At 46.1% G+C, this 14,539-nt stretch overlaps 5 protein-coding genes across 5 annotated transcripts; all 5 read right to left on the reverse strand.

Annotated features, from left to right (window-relative positions):
* Positions 1-1,475: 1,475 nt before the first annotated feature.
* On the reverse strand, positions 1,476-1,848 carry LOC134853189 (histone H2B.1/H2B.2). The gene has a single exon (XM_063869148.1). It carries the CDS (start codon positions 1,842-1,844, stop codon positions 1,476-1,478), a length of 369 nt encoding a protein of 122 aa, XP_063725218.1. The 5' UTR covers positions 1,845-1,848.
* A 4,155-nt stretch (positions 1,849-6,003) lies between these two features.
* LOC134853583 (histone H3) lies at positions 6,004-6,414 on the reverse strand. The gene has a single exon (XM_063869584.1). The coding sequence runs from the start codon at positions 6,412-6,414 to the stop codon at positions 6,004-6,006; it is 411 nt and encodes a 136-aa protein (XP_063725654.1).
* Positions 6,415-7,199: 785 nt separating this feature from the next.
* Positions 7,200-7,572, reverse strand: LOC134853062 (histone H2B.1/H2B.2). Its single transcript, XM_063868992.1, has one exon. The coding sequence runs from the start codon at positions 7,566-7,568 to the stop codon at positions 7,200-7,202; it is 369 nt and encodes a 122-aa protein (XP_063725062.1). The 5' UTR covers positions 7,569-7,572.
* Positions 7,573-9,467: 1,895 nt separating this feature from the next.
* LOC134853584 (late histone H2A.2.2) lies at positions 9,468-9,869 on the reverse strand. Its single transcript, XM_063869586.1, has one exon. The coding sequence runs from the start codon at positions 9,867-9,869 to the stop codon at positions 9,468-9,470; it is 402 nt and encodes a 133-aa protein (XP_063725656.1).
* A 313-nt stretch (positions 9,870-10,182) lies between these two features.
* On the reverse strand, positions 10,183-14,136 carry LOC134853585 (uncharacterized). The gene is made up of 5 exons (XM_063869587.1): positions 13,844-14,136; positions 13,114-13,527; positions 12,425-12,772; positions 11,307-11,636; positions 10,183-10,510 (listed from the first exon to the last, which is right to left on the reverse strand). Exons 1-5 carry the CDS (start codon positions 14,134-14,136, stop codon positions 10,183-10,185), a joined length of 1,713 nt encoding a protein of 570 aa, XP_063725657.1.
* Positions 14,137-14,539: the final 403 nt, after the last annotated feature.

Below are 14,539 nucleotides of genomic sequence, written 5' to 3' on the forward strand. Positions count from 1 at the left end.
ATACAAGCTTGCCTGAGCTCTATGAGGTAGCTTGCCAAGCTCTGAGAGCTCGAAGCTCAAAAAAGTTAGGCTACGTACGGGAGCAATTGAACAGCTAGCTCGAGCTCATTTTCCAGCTGCGTCACCCCAATGAGGGGGAAGCAGAGCTCAACCTATACCAGCTTGAGCTTGCTCTGGTCGAAGTTAGCTTGAGCTAAGCTCACTGTGAAGAAATATAGAACTGATAGTTGGGTGGCCTTTAAAAAGGCCGGTTTGGTTGGTGTGGAGTACACCTAGAGCTTAAGCTCGCTCTCCTCGGATTCGTCGAGCCAACTGGATGTCCTTGGGCATGATCGTGACTCTCTTGGCGTGGATCGCGCACAAGTTGGTGTCCTCGAACAGGCTGACCAAGTAGCTCTCGCTGGCTTCCTGCAGAGCCATGATTGCAGTGCTCTGGAACCGCAAGTCAGTCTTGAAGTCCTGGGCGATTTCTCTGACCAGTCGCTGGAAGGGCAGCTTTCGGATCAACAGCTCAGTGGACTTCTGGTATCTCCTGATCTCCCTCAGGGCAACGGTTCCTGGTCTGTATCGGTGAGGCTTCTTCACACCGCCGGTGGAAGGTGCGCTCTTTCTTGCAGCCTTGGTAGCCAGTTGCTTCCTGGGTGCCTTTCCTCCGGTACTCTTTCGTGCAGTCTGCTTCGTTCGGGCCATTCTTCGTCAGTTGAGTGTAGCTGAGTTGTAGATGTAGAAGTAGATTTTGGGTGTTGAATTTTGGACAAATCCGTGAGGTAACCAAGATATTCAGATCTCCAGAAGCCTTGAGAGCGCTCGACGTATAAAAAAATAGTTAGGCACGTAAAAGAGCAATAGAAGGAGAGCTCTGGTGAGTCGTTACTTATATATATTAAGGAGCATTTTCAACTATATATAGTAAAGTATGTGAAGTGCAGACTATTTATACTTGGATTGGAGGTTACCCGCCAAAAGCGGCATAGGTGATTGGCCCGTGTCTGAGTGATAGCGGAAGCTCAAACTAAGCTCGAATCTGATTGGCTGAGAAGTGAAAACTTGAAAATTTGGTGTTTCTGCCTCTAGAATTGACCCAAAGCTAACTTCAGCCAGCTAAAAGCTCACTTCAGCTTAAGCTAGCTGAATTGGACTTGTTAGCTAGCTTTGTAAGCCTAAACTTAGCTATTTCGAGCTGTAAGTTGGAGAGCAAAATGAAGCTCAAATCTGATTGGCTGAGACGTGAAAGCTTAAAATTTAGCAGTTTTTTAGCTCTAAAGTTGGTCTGGAGCTGATTTAAGCAAGTTACAAGCTCAGTTGAGCTTAGTAGCTCAAATTAGACGCTCAAAGCTAGCTGTTGAGAGCTCGAAATTGCATACAAGCCAATTTGAGCTTGCTAGCTAGAGTACAAAGAGAACTATGCTTTTTGGTGGCCTTTAAAAAGGCCGGTTTGGTGTTGCTCAGAGCAACTAGTTGTAGAAGCTGATCGTCTACTTGGAGCTGGTGTACTTGGTGACGGCCTTGGTTCCCTCACTGACAGCATGCTTGGCCAGCTCTCCGGGCAACAGCAGTCTGACTGCGGTTTGGATCTCCCGGCTAGAGATGGTTGATCGCTTGTTGTAGTGGGCCAGTTTTGAAGCTTCACCGGCGATTCTCTCGAAGATGTCGTTCACGAAGCTGTTCATGATCGACATAGCCTTGGATGAGATGCCGGTGTCAGGGTGGACCTGCTTCAGCACCTTGTAGATGTAGAGAGAGTAGGTCTCTCGCCTCTTCTTCTTCTTTTTCTTGTCTCCAGTGGGCTTCTTCTGGGCTTTGCCTGCCTTCTTGACTGCCTTTCCGCTGACTTTGGGTGCCATTGTAGAGTTGTAGTTGTGGTGTTGTCGAGTTGTAGAAGCAATGTAAGTATGTGTTGGTCTGTGACCAGTTAAGCTTCTGAAGCAGACCTGCTGCTCTTTAAGCTGTTAACTTCCGGGTGTTGTTCATCTTGCGGAAAGTTGTTGTTGGAAAATTGCTTGTATTGGTGTGAGTCTGTGTCTGTTGATTGTTGTAGAGTGTCGTTTGATGTTGTTCATCTTGCGGAAAGGTGTTGTTGGAAAATTGCTTGTATTGGTGTGAGTCTGTGTGCGTATGTGTCTGTTGATTGTTGTAGAGTGTCTCGGATTAGTTCTTGTATCTTGGGGTTTGTCTGTGAAGCTCTTTTGAGGTAATTTGAGTTTAGTCTTGTTAGTTCATCTTGAATCGTCTTCATCCTGGTGATTTTATGTACTTCCTCTGTTGGTGTTAGTATTGGTAGATGGTAGGCTATTTTTAGTGCTCTGTTCTGCAATCTTTGTAAGTGACTTGTTGATGCGTTTGCCCACGAAGGTGATGCGTATGTGAATCCTGGTAGAATTGTTGATTGGTACAAAAACTTTAAGACTTTGGATTTGATGCCTTTGGCTCGTAGTACTAGTAGAAAATTGATTTTCCTTGTCGATTTGTCTTCAATTCTTTGTAGATAGTCTTTCCATGTCAGGTTGTTATTTAGGGTAACTCCAAGAAATTTAGTGGTTGTTGATGGTTCGATCTCTTCGTTCTGTAGCATTAATTTGCAGTCATTCTTCTTGCGTCTTGTAAAAAGTACAAAGTTTGTCTTCTCCGGGTTCACGTCTATCTTCCATTTCTGGCACCATGCTTCAAGTTTGTTTAGGCCACCTTGTAGTCTGTGTGTTGCATTCTTGCTTGTGTTTGAACTTGTGTAAATTGCTATGTCGTCGGCATATTGTGATATTGTTGTTAGACCTGCTTCTGGTTTGCTTACATAGATGTTGAAAAGGATTGGACTGATTACACTTCCTTGTGGTACTCCTGCACTGGGTGTGAAACTTTCGGCTTTGGCTTGGTGGTATACTACTGTTAACTGTCGGTCTGTCAGAAAACTCTTGGTCCATTTTACAATCCACTTCGGACAGTTGATCTCTAGTAGTCTGTAGTATAAGCCTTCGTGCCAGACAGAGTCAAAGGCTCGTTGCACGTCTAGAAATGCTGCTGCAACGGGTTGCTTCCAGTTATTCTCTTTATAGATTGTCTCTGTTAGACAGAGTAAATTGTCGGTGGTGCATCGTTTGCTTCGGTATGCACTTTGAAAGTGTCCGAAGATGTCGTGATCTTCGCAGTGTACTAGTAGCTGCTCTTTGACAAAACATTCGCAGATCTTCCCGATACAGCTTGTAAGTGAGAGTGGTCTATAGTTTTTGGGATCTTTGTGGTCTTTCTCGGGTTTTGGTAATTCGAGCTGTAAGTTGGAGAGCAAAATGAAGCTCAAATCTGATTGGCTGAGACGTGAAAGCTTAAAATTTAGCAGTTTTTTAGCTCTAAAGTTGGTCTGGAGCTGATTTAAGCAAGTTACAAGCTCAGTTGAGCTTAGTAGCTCAAATTAGACGCTCAAAGCTAGCTGTTGAGAGCTCGAAATTGCATACAAGCCAATTTGAGCTTGCTAGCTAGAGTACAAAGAGAACTATGCTTTTTGGTGGCCTTTAAAAAGGCCGGTTTGGTGTTGCTCAGAGCAACTAGTTGTAGAAGCTGATCGTCTACTTGGAGCTGGTGTACTTGGTGACGGCCTTGGTTCCCTCACTGACAGCATGCTTGGCCAGCTCTCCGGGCAACAGCAGTCTGACTGCGGTTTGGATCTCCCGGCTAGAGATGGTTGATCGCTTGTTGTAGTGGGCCAGTTTTGAAGCTTCACCGGCGATTCTCTCGAAGATGTCGTTCACGAAGCTGTTCATGATCGACATAGCCTTGGATGAGATGCCGGTGTCAGGGTGGACCTGCTTCAGCACCTTGTAGATGTAGAGAGAGTAGGTCTCTCGCCTCTTCTTCTTCTTTTTCTTGTCTCCAGTGGGCTTCTTCTGGGCTTTGCCTGCCTTCTTGACTGCCTTTCCGCTGACTTTGGGTGCCATTGTAGAGTTGTAGTTGTGGTGTTGTCGAGTTGTAGAAGCAGCAAAAAGCGAAGCTAACTTAAAAAACTGTGTTCAAATCGAGCTCGAAGAATGCTCAATTCTGATTGGCTCTCAGCTCCAAGCTTATTTTGGCTTCAATTTTTAATTTCTACGTCACTTTGAGGCTATTTAGGATTGCTAGGATGTCTCAGCTTACTGTTTGTATTCCAGTTAAGCTTGCTGGGCTTGATAGAAGATAGAACTAGTAGATTGGTGGCCTTTAAAAAGGCCGGTTTGGTGTTGAAGCTTGAAAGCTAGCAACTGGTTGAGGTAGAAGCTCTTTACTTCTTGTCAGACTTGGGCTGAGACGAAGACTGCTTCTTGGGTAGGAGCACAGCCTGGATGTTTGGCAGCACACCGCCCTGAGCAATGGTCACTCCGTGGAGCAGCTTGTTCAACTCTTCGTCGTTCCTGATGGCCAACTGCAAGTGTCTGGGGATGATCCTGGACTTCTTGTTGTCTTTGGCAGCGTTGCCAGCCAGCTCAAGGATCTCAGCAGTCAAGTACTCGAGCACAGCAGCAAGGTAGACTGGGGCTCCAGCACCAACTCGCTCAGCGTAGTTGCCCTTGCGGATGAATCGGTGGATTCTTCCAACAGGGAACTGCAGTCCAGCTCGGCTTGATCGGGTCTTGGCCTTGGCTCCAACTTTGCCGCTCTTCGATTTTCCTCCTTTGCCTGACATCGTGTTGTAGTTGTAGCTGTTGTGGTAGAAGTTGTAGATTGACGATTGACTTTACCCGCAATTTGGCTCCCTGTCTTAGGGTAGTAAGTTCAAATCGGCCACCAAGATGGGAGAGCCAATCAGAATCGAGCTAGCATTTTAAGTTATTTTAGATATGCTGAAAGCTCTACACTAACTAGCTGAGCTTGTTAAGAGCTCTAGCAGAGCTCGTTAGAGCTCTAGTAGAGCTTGACTTAAGAACTGAGATAGTTGGTGGCCTTTAAAAAGGCCGGTTTGGTGCTGCAGCTAGGAGAGCAGCTGGCTAAGAAGCTTCTTAACCTCCGAATCCGTACAAGGTCTTGCCTTGTCTCTTGAGGGCGTAGACGATGTCCATGGCTACAACGGTCTTCCTCTTGGCGTGCTCGGTGTAGGTTACAGCATCCCTGATCACGCTCTCCAAGTAGTTCTTGAGCACTCCTCGGGTCTCTTCGTAGATCAGTCCACTGATACGCTTGACACCTCCTCGTCGAGCAAGACGTCTGATGGCTGGCTTGGTGATGCCTTGGATGTTATCTCTTAAGATCTTTCGGTGCCTCTTTGCTCCTCCTTTGCCAAGTCCTTTTCCTCCCTTTCCTCGTCCAGACATGGTTGTTGCAGTTGTAGTTGTTGTAGAAATTGAAGTAGAAGTTGGGTTTGAGATTGGCAAAAATCGCTAGGTACCTATCAATTTCCGACCGACTTCTCTGCTCTCTGATTGGCCCTCATACCAACAGCCAATGAGAGAGCAGATAATAAAAAGTAAAAAAAGTTAGGCACGTAAAGGAGCAATTGAAAAAAAATTTTTCAGCTCCCACAAGAACTTCTACCTCAAACTGGTCAGTCCACAGAGCTTATCAGAGCTATGTGATTTAAATCAAGCTCGTAGGAGCTCGCTTGAGGTCTGTGAGATAGCTTGCCGAGCTCTGAGAGCTCGAACTTGAAAATAGTTAGGCTACGTACGGGAGCAATTGAAAAAATTTTGAGCTCACACAAGGTGTACTAGCTTAAACTGGTCAGTCCACAGAGCTTATTCGAGCTCTGTGATTTAAATCAAGCTCATACAAGCTTGCCTGAGCTCTATGAGGTAGCTTGCCAAGCTCTGAGAGCTCGAAGCTCAAAAAAGTTAGGCTACGTACGGGAGCAATTGAACAGCTAGCTCGAGCTCATTTTCCAGCTGCGTCACCCCAATGAGGGGGAAGCAGAGCTCAACCTATACCAGCTTGAGCTTGCTCTGGTCGAAGTTAGCTTGAGCTAAGCTCACTGTGAAGAAATATAGAACTGATAGTTGGGTGGCCTTTAAAAAGGCCGGTTTGGTTGGTGTGGAGTACACCTAGAGCTTAAGCTCGCTCTCCTCGGATTCGTCGAGCCAACTGGATGTCCTTGGGCATGATCGTGACTCTCTTGGCGTGGATCGCGCACAAGTTGGTGTCCTCGAACAGGCTGACCAAGTAGCTCTCGCTGGCTTCCTGCAGAGCCATGATTGCAGTGCTCTGGAACCGCAAGTCAGTCTTGAAGTCCTGGGCGATTTCTCTGACCAGTCGCTGGAAGGGCAGCTTTCGGATCAACAGCTCAGTGGACTTCTGGTATCTCCTGATCTCCCTCAGGGCAACGGTTCCTGGTCTGTATCGGTGAGGCTTCTTCACACCGCCGGTGGAAGGTGCGCTCTTTCTTGCAGCCTTGGTAGCCAGTTGCTTCCTGGGTGCCTTTCCTCCGGTACTCTTTCGTGCAGTCTGCTTCGTTCGGGCCATTCTTCGTCAGTTGAGTGTAGCTGAGTTGTAGATGTAGAAGTAGATTTTGGGTGTTGAATTTTGGACAAATCCGTGAGGTAACCAAGATATTCAGATCTCCAGAAGCCTTGAGAGCGCTCGACGTATAAAAAAATAGTTAGGCACGTAAAAGAGCAATAGAAGGAGAGCTCTGGTGAGTCGTTACTTATATATATTAAGGAGCATTTTCAACTATATATAGTAAAGTATGTGAAGTGCAGACTATTTATACTTGGATTGGAGGTTACCCGCCAAAAGCGGCATAGGTGATTGGCCCGTGTCTGAGTGATAGCGGAAGCTCAAACTAAGCTCGAATCTGATTGGCTGAGAAGTGAAAACTTGAAAATTTGGTGTTTCTGCCTCTAGAATTGACCCAAAGCTAACTTCAGCCAGCTAAAAGCTCACTTCAGCTTAAGCTAGCTGAATTGGACTTGTTAGCTAGCTTTGTAAGCCTAAACTTAGCTATTTCGAGCTGTAAGTTGGAGAGCAAAATGAAGCTCAAATCTGATTGGCTGAGACGTGAAAGCTTAAAATTTAGCAGTTTTTTAGCTCTAAAGTTGGTCTGGAGCTGATTTAAGCAAGTTACAAGCTCAGTTGAGCTTAGTAGCTCAAATTAGACGCTCAAAGCTAGCTGTTGAGAGCTCGAAATTGCATACAAGCCAATTTGAGCTTGCTAGCTAGAGTACAAAGAGAACTATGCTTTTTGGTGGCCTTTAAAAAGGCCGGTTTGGTGTTGCTCAGAGCAACTAGTTGTAGAAGCTGATCGTCTACTTGGAGCTGGTGTACTTGGTGACGGCCTTGGTTCCCTCACTGACAGCATGCTTGGCCAGCTCTCCGGGCAACAGCAGTCTGACTGCGGTTTGGATCTCCCGGCTAGAGATGGTTGATCGCTTGTTGTAGTGGGCCAGTTTTGAAGCTTCACCGGCGATTCTCTCGAAGATGTCGTTCACGAAGCTGTTCATGATCGACATAGCCTTGGATGAGATGCCGGTGTCAGGGTGGACCTGCTTCAGCACCTTGTAGATGTAGAGAGAGTAGGTCTCTCGCCTCTTCTTCTTCTTTTTCTTGTCTCCAGTGGGCTTCTTCTGGGCTTTGCCTGCCTTCTTGACTGCCTTTCCGCTGACTTTGGGTGCCATTGTAGAGTTGTAGTTGTGGTGTTGTCGAGTTGTAGAAGCATGTAAGTATGTGTTGGTCTGTGACCAGTTAAGCTTCTGAAGCAGACCTGCTGCTCTTTAAGCTGTTAACTTCCGGGTGTTGTTCATCTTGCGGAAAGTTGTTGTTGGAAAATTGCTTGTATTGGTGTGAGTCTGTGTCTGTTGATTGTTGTAGAGTGTCGTTTGATGTTGTTCATCTTGCGGAAAGGTGTTGTTGGAAAATTGCTTGTATTGGTGTGAGTCTGTGTGCGTATGTGTCTGTTGATTGTTGTAGAGTGTCTCGGATTAGTTCTTGTATCTTGGGGTTTGTCTGTGAAGCTCTTTTGAGGTAATTTGAGTTTAGTCTTGTTAGTTCATCTTGAATCGTCTTCATCCTGGTGATTTTATGTACTTCCTCTGTTGGTGTTAGTATTGGTAGATGGTAGGCTATTTTTAGTGCTCTGTTCTGCAATCTTTGTAAGTGACTTGTTGATGCGTTTGCCCACGAAGGTGATGCGTATGTGAATCCTGGTAGAATTGTTGATTGGTACAAAAACTTTAAGACTTTGGATTTGATGCCTTTGGCTCGTAGTACTAGTAGAAAATTGATTTTCCTTGTCGATTTGTCTTCAATTCTTTGTAGATAGTCTTTCCATGTCAGGTTGTTATTTAGGGTAACTCCAAGAAATTTAGTGGTTGTTGATGGTTCGATCTCTTCGTTCTGTAGCATTAATTTGCAGTCATTCTTCTTGCGTCTTGTAAAAAGTACAAAGTTTGTCTTCTCCGGGTTCACGTCTATCTTCCATTTCTGGCACCATGCTTCAAGTTTGTTTAGGCCACCTTGTAGTCTGTGTGTTGCATTCTTGCTTGTGTTTGAACTTGTGTAAATTGCTATGTCGTCGGCATATTGTGATATTGTTGTTAGACCTGCTTCTGGTTTGCTTACATAGATGTTGAAAAGGATTGGACTGATTACACTTCCTTGTGGTACTCCTGCACTGGGTGTGAAACTTTCGGCTTTGGCTTGGTGGTATACTACTGTTAACTGTCGGTCTGTCAGAAAACTCTTGGTCCATTTTACAATCCACTTCGGACAGTTGATCTCTAGTAGTCTGTAGTATAAGCCTTCGTGCCAGACAGAGTCAAAGGCTCGTTGCACGTCTAGAAATGCTGCTGCAACGGGTTGCTTCCAGTTATTCTCTTTATAGATTGTCTCTGTTAGACAGAGTAAATTGTCGGTGGTGCATCGTTTGCTTCGGTATGCACTTTGAAAGTGTCCGAAGATGTCGTGATCTTCGCAGTGTACTAGTAGCTGCTCTTTGACAAAACATTCGCAGATCTTCCCGATACAGCTTGTAAGTGAGAGTGGTCTATAGTTTTTGGGATCTTTGTGGTCTTTCTCGGGTTTTGGTAACATTGATACTGTCGCTTGTTTCCAGCCTAAAGGAACGTAGCCACTTCTCAGCGATTGTACTATGATTTGTCTTAGTACTTCTAGTACGTTGATGGGCAGGTTTTTCATCGCTTTGTAGCTAACTTTGTCTTGTCCTGGGGCAGTGTTTTTTCTGTGATTGATCACGTCTTTGAGTTGCTTTAAGCTGTAGAATTGAGTTGTAGAAGCAGCAAAAAGCGAAGCTAACTTAAAAAACTGTGTTCAAATCGAGCTCGAAGAATGCTCAATTCTGATTGGCTCTCAGCTCCAAGCTTATTTTGGCTTCAATTTTTAATTTCTACGTCACTTTGAGGCTATTTAGGATTGCTAGGATGTCTCAGCTTACTGTTTGTATTCCAGTTAAGCTTGCTGGGCTTGATAGAAGATAGAACTAGTAGATTGGTGGCCTTTAAAAAGGCCGGTTTGGTGTTGAAGCTTGAAAGCTAGCAACTGGTTGAGGTAGAAGCTCTTTACTTCTTGTCAGACTTGGGCTGAGACGAAGACTGCTTCTTGGGTAGGAGCACAGCCTGGATGTTTGGCAGCACACCGCCCTGAGCAATGGTCACTCCGTGGAGCAGCTTGTTCAACTCTTCGTCGTTCCTGATGGCCAACTGCAAGTGTCTGGGGATGATCCTGGACTTCTTGTTGTCTTTGGCAGCGTTGCCAGCCAGCTCAAGGATCTCAGCAGTCAAGTACTCGAGCACAGCAGCAAGGTAGACTGGGGCTCCAGCACCAACTCGCTCAGCGTAGTTGCCCTTGCGGATGAATCGGTGGATTCTTCCAACAGGGAACTGCAGTCCAGCTCGGCTTGATCGGGTCTTGGCCTTGGCTCCAACTTTGCCGCTCTTCGATTTTCCTCCTTTGCCTGACATCGTGTTGTAGTTGTAGCTGTTGTGGTAGAAGTTGTAGATTGACGATTGACTTTACCCGCAATTTGGCTCCCTGTCTTAGGGTAGTAAGTTCAAATCGGCCACCAAGATGGGAGAGCCAATCAGAATCCAGCTAGCATTTTAAGTTATTTTAGATATGCTGAAAGCTCTACACTAACTAGCTGAGCTTGTTAAGAGCTCTAGCAGAGCTCGTTAGAGCTCTAGTAGAGCTTGACTTAAGAACTGAGATAGTTGGTGGCCTTTAAAAAGGCCGGTTTGGTGCTGCAGCTAGGAGAGCAGCTGGCTAAGAAGCTTCTTAACCTCCGAATCCGTACAAGGTCTTGCCTTGTCTCTTGAGGGCGTAGACGATGTCCATGGCTACAACGGTCTTCCTCTTGGCGTGCTCGGTGTAGGTTACAGCATCCCTGATCACGCTCTCCAAGTAGTTCTTGAGCACTCCTCGGGTCTCTTCGTAGATCAGTCCACTGATACGCTTGACACCTCCTCGTCGAGCAAGACGTCTGATGGCTGGCTTGGTGATGCCTTGGATGTTATCTCTTAAGATCTTTCGGTGCCTCTTTGCTCCTCCTTTGCCAAGTCCTTTTCCTCCCTTTCCTCGTCCAGACATGGTTGTTGCAGTTGTAGTTGTTGTAGAAATTGAAGTAGAAGTTGGGTTTGAGATTGGCAAAAATCGCTAGGTATCTATCAATTTCCGACCGACTTCTCTGCTCTCTGATTGGCCCTCATACCAACAGCCAATGAGAGAGCAGATAATAAAAAGTAAAAAAAGTTAGGCACGTAAAGGAGCAATTGAAAAAAAAATTTTGAGCTCCCACAAGAACTTCTACCTCAAACTGGTCAGTCCACAGAGCTTATCAGAGCTATGTGATTTAAATCAAGCTCGTAGGAGCTCGCTTGAGGTCTGTGAGATAGCTTGCCGAGCTCTGAGAGCTCGAACTTGAAAATAGTTAGGCTACGTACGGGAGCAATTGAAAAAATTTTGAGCTCACACAAGGTGTACTAGCTTAAACTGGTCAGTCCACAGAGCTTATTCGAGCTCTGTGATTTAAATCAAGCTCATACAAGCTTGCCTGAGCTCTATGAGGTAGCTTGCCAAGCTCTGAGAGCTCGAAGCTCAAAAAAGTTAGGCTACGTACGGGAGCAATTGAACAGCTAGCTCGAGCTCATTTTCCAGCTGCGTCACCCCAATGAGGGGGAAGCAGAGCTCAACCTATACCAGCTTGAGCTTGCTCTGGTCGAAGTTAGCTTGAGCTAAGCTCACTGTGAAGAAATATAGAACTGATAGTTGGGTGGCCTTTAAAAAGGCCGGTTTGGTTGGTGTGGAGTACACCTAGAGCTTAAGCTCGCTCTCCTCGGATTCGTCGAGCCAACTGGATGTCCTTGGGCATGATCGTGACTCTCTTGGCGTGGATCGCGCACAAGTTGGTGTCCTCGAACAGGCTGACCAAGTAGCTCTCGCTGGCTTCCTGCAGAGCCATGATTGCAGTGCTCTGGAACCGCAAGTCAGTCTTGAAGTCCTGGGCGATTTCTCTGACCAGTCGCTGGAAGGGCAGCTTTCGGATCAACAGCTCAGTGGACTTCTGGTATCTCCTGATCTCCCTCAGGGCAACGGTTCCTGGTCTGTATCGGTGAGGCTTCTTCACACCGCCGGTGGAAGGTGCGCTCTTTCTTGCAGCCTTGGTAGCCAGTTGCTTCCTGGGTGCCTTTCCTCCGGTACTCTTTCGTGCAGTCTGCTTCGTTCGGGCCATTCTTCGTCAGTTGAGTGTAGCTGAGTTGTAGATGTAGAAGTAGATTTTGGGTGTTGAATTTTGGACAAATCCGTGAGGTAACCAAGATATTCAGATCTCCAGAAGCCTTGAGAGCGCTCGACGTATAAAAAAATAGTTAGGCACGTAAAAGAGCAATAGAAGGAGAGCTCTGGTGAGTCGTTACTTATATATATTAAGGAGCATTTTCAACTATATATAGTAAAGTATGTGAAGTGCAGACTATTTATACTTGGATTGGAGGTTACCCGCCAAAAGCGGCATAGGTGATTGGCCCGTGTCTGAGTGATAGCGGAAGCTCAAACTAAGCTCGAATCTGATTGGCTGAGAAGTGAAAACTTGAAAATTTGGTGTTTCTGCCTCTAGAATTGACCCAAAGCTAACTTCAGCCAGCTAAAAGCTCACTTCAGCTTAAGCTAGCTGAATTGGACTTGTTAGCTAGCTTTGTAAGCCTAAACTTAGCTATTTCGAGCTGTAAGTTGGAGAGCAAAATGAAGCTCAAATCTGATTGGCTGAGACGTGAAAGCTTAAAATTTAGCAGTTTTTTAGCTCTAAAGTTGGTCTGGAGCTGATTTAAGCAAGTTACAAGCTCAGTTGAGCTTAGTAGCTCAAATTAGACGCTCAAAGCTAGCTGTTGAGAGCTCGAAATTGCATACAAGCCAATTTGAGCTTGCTAGCTAGAGTACAAAGAGAACTATGCTTTTTGGTGGCCTTTAAAAAGGCCGGTTTGGTGTTGCTCAGAGCAACTAGTTGTAGAAGCTGATCGTCTACTTGGAGCTGGTGTACTTGGTGACGGCCTTGGTTCCCTCACTGACAGCATGCTTGGCCAGCTCTCCGGGCAACAGCAGTCTGACTGCGGTTTGGATCTCCCGGCTAGAGATGGTTGATCGCTTGTTGTAGTGGGCCAGTTTTGAAGCTTCACCGGCGATTCTCTCGAAGATGTCGTTCACGAAGCTGTTCATGATCGACATAGCCTTGGATGAGATGCCGGTGTCAGGGTGGACCTGCTTCAGCACCTTGTAGATGTAGAGAGAGTAGGTCTCTCGCCTCTTCTTCTTCTTTTTCTTGTCTCCAGTGGGCTTCTTCTGGGCTTTGCCTGCCTTCTTGACTGCCTTTCCGCTGACTTTGGGTGCCATTGTAGAGTTGTAGTTGTGGTGTTGTCGAGTTGTAGAAGCAGCAAAAAGCGAAGCTAACTTAAAAAACTGTGTTCAAATCGAGCTCGAAGAATGCTCAATTCTGATTGGCTCTCAGCTCCAAGCTTATTTTGGCTTCAATTTTTAATTTCTACGTCACTTTGAGGCTATTTAGGATTGCTAGGATGTCTCAGCTTACTGTTTGTATTCCAGTTAAGCTTGCTGGGCTTGATAGAAGATAGAACTAGTAGATTGGTGGCCTTTAAAAAGGCCGGTTTGGTGTTGAAGCTTGAAAGCTAGCAACTGGTTGAGGTAGAAGCTCTTTACTTCTTGTCAGACTTGGGCTGAGACGAAGACTGCTTCTTGGGTAGGAGCACAGCCTGGATGTTTGGCAGCACACCGCCCTGAGCAATGGTCACTCCGTGGAGCAGCTTGTTCAACTCTTCGTCGTTCCTGATGGCCAACTGCAAGTGTCTGGGGATGATCCTGGACTTCTTGTTGTCTTTGGCAGCGTTGCCAGCCAGCTCAAGGATCTCAGCAGTCAAGTACTCGAGCACAGCAGCAAGGTAGACTGGGGCTCCAGCACCAACTCGCTCAGCGTAGTTGCCCTTGCGGATGAATCGGTGGATTCTTCCAACAGGGAACTGCAGTCCAGCTCGGCTTGATCGGGTCTTGGCCTTGGCTCCAACTTTGCCGCTCTTCGATTTTCCTCCTTTGCCTGACATCGTGTTGTAGTTGTAGCTGTTGTGGTAGAAGTTGTAGATTGACGATTGACTTTACCCGCAATTTGGCTCCCTGTCTTAGGGTAGTAAGTTCAAATCGGCCACCAAGATGGGAGAGCCAATCAGAATCCAGCTAGCATTTTAAGTTATTTTAGATATGCTGAAAGCTCTACACTAACTAGCTGAGCTTGTTAAGAGCTCTAGCAGAGCTCGTTAGAGCTCTAGTAGAGCTTGACTTAAGAACTGAGATAGTTGGTGGCCTTTAAAAAGGCCGGTTTGGTGCTGCAGCTAGGAGAGCAGCTGGCTAAGAAGCTTCTTAACCTCCGAATCCGTACAAGGTCTTGCCTTGTCTCTTGAGGGCGTAGACGATGTCCATGGCTACAACGGTCTTCCTCTTGGCGTGCTCGGTGTAGGTTACAGCATCCCTGATCACGCTCTCCAAGTAGTTCTTGAGCACTCCTCGGGTCTCTTCGTAGATCAGTCCACTGATACGCTTGACACCTCCTCGTCGAGCAAGACGTCTGATGGCTGGCTTGGTGATGCCTTGGATGTTATCTCTTAAGATCTTTCGGTGCCTCTTTGCTCCTCCTTTGCCAAGTCCTTTTCCTCCCTTTCCTCGTCCAGACATGGTTGTTGCAGTTGTAGTTGTTGTAGAAATTGAAGTAGAAGTTGGGTTTGAGATTGGCAAAAATCGCTAGGTATCTATCAATTTCCGACCGACTTCTCTGCTCTCTGATTGGCCCTCATACCAACAGCCAATGAGAGAGCAGATAATAAAAAGTAAAAAAAGTTAGGCACGTAAAGGAGCAATTGAAAAAAAAATTTTGAGCTCCCACAAGAACTTCTACCTCAAACTGGTCAGTCCACAGAGCTTATCAGAGCTATGTGATTTAAATCAAGCTCGTAGGAGCTCGCTTGAGGTCTGTGAGATAGCTTGCCGAGCTCTGAGAGCTCGAACTTGAAAATAGTTAGGCTACGTACGGGAGCAATTGAAAAAATTTTGAGCTCACACAAGGTGTACTAGCTTAAAC

The sequence above is a fragment of the Symsagittifera roscoffensis genome, chromosome 8 (genome assembly GCF_963678635.1).
Source record: "Symsagittifera roscoffensis chromosome 8, txSymRosc1.1, whole genome shotgun sequence".
Lineage (NCBI taxonomy): Eukaryota > Metazoa > Xenacoelomorpha > Acoela > Convolutidae > Symsagittifera > Symsagittifera roscoffensis.

What these genes read in the sequence shown, in the direction of transcription:
- LOC134853584 (XM_063869586.1), bottom strand. Translation starts at nt 9,869, where the DNA reads ATGTCAGGCAAAGGAGGAAAATCGAAGAGCGGCAAAGTTGGAGCCAAG.
- LOC134853585 (XM_063869587.1), bottom strand. Translation starts at nt 14,136, where the DNA reads ATGTCTGGACGAGGAAAGGGAGGAAAAGGACTTGGCAAAGGAGGAGCA. An exon ending in CAGCCCAAGTCTGACAAGAA is followed by an intron (nt 12,773 to 13,113) that starts GTAAAGAGCTTC and finishes ACCCAAAGTCAG; the next exon opens with CGGAAAGGCAGTCAAGAAGG. An exon ending in CTGTTCGAGGACACCAACTT is followed by an intron (nt 10,511 to 11,306) that starts GTGCGCGATCCA and finishes TTCTACAACAAC; the next exon opens with TACAACTGCAACAACCATGT.
- LOC134853583 (XM_063869584.1), bottom strand. Translation starts at nt 6,414, where the DNA reads ATGGCCCGAACGAAGCAGACTGCACGAAAGAGTACCGGAGGAAAGGCA.
- LOC134853189 (XM_063869148.1), bottom strand. Translation starts at nt 1,844, where the DNA reads ATGGCACCCAAAGTCAGCGGAAAGGCAGTCAAGAAGGCAGGCAAAGCC.
- LOC134853062 (XM_063868992.1), bottom strand. Translation starts at nt 7,568, where the DNA reads ATGGCACCCAAAGTCAGCGGAAAGGCAGTCAAGAAGGCAGGCAAAGCC.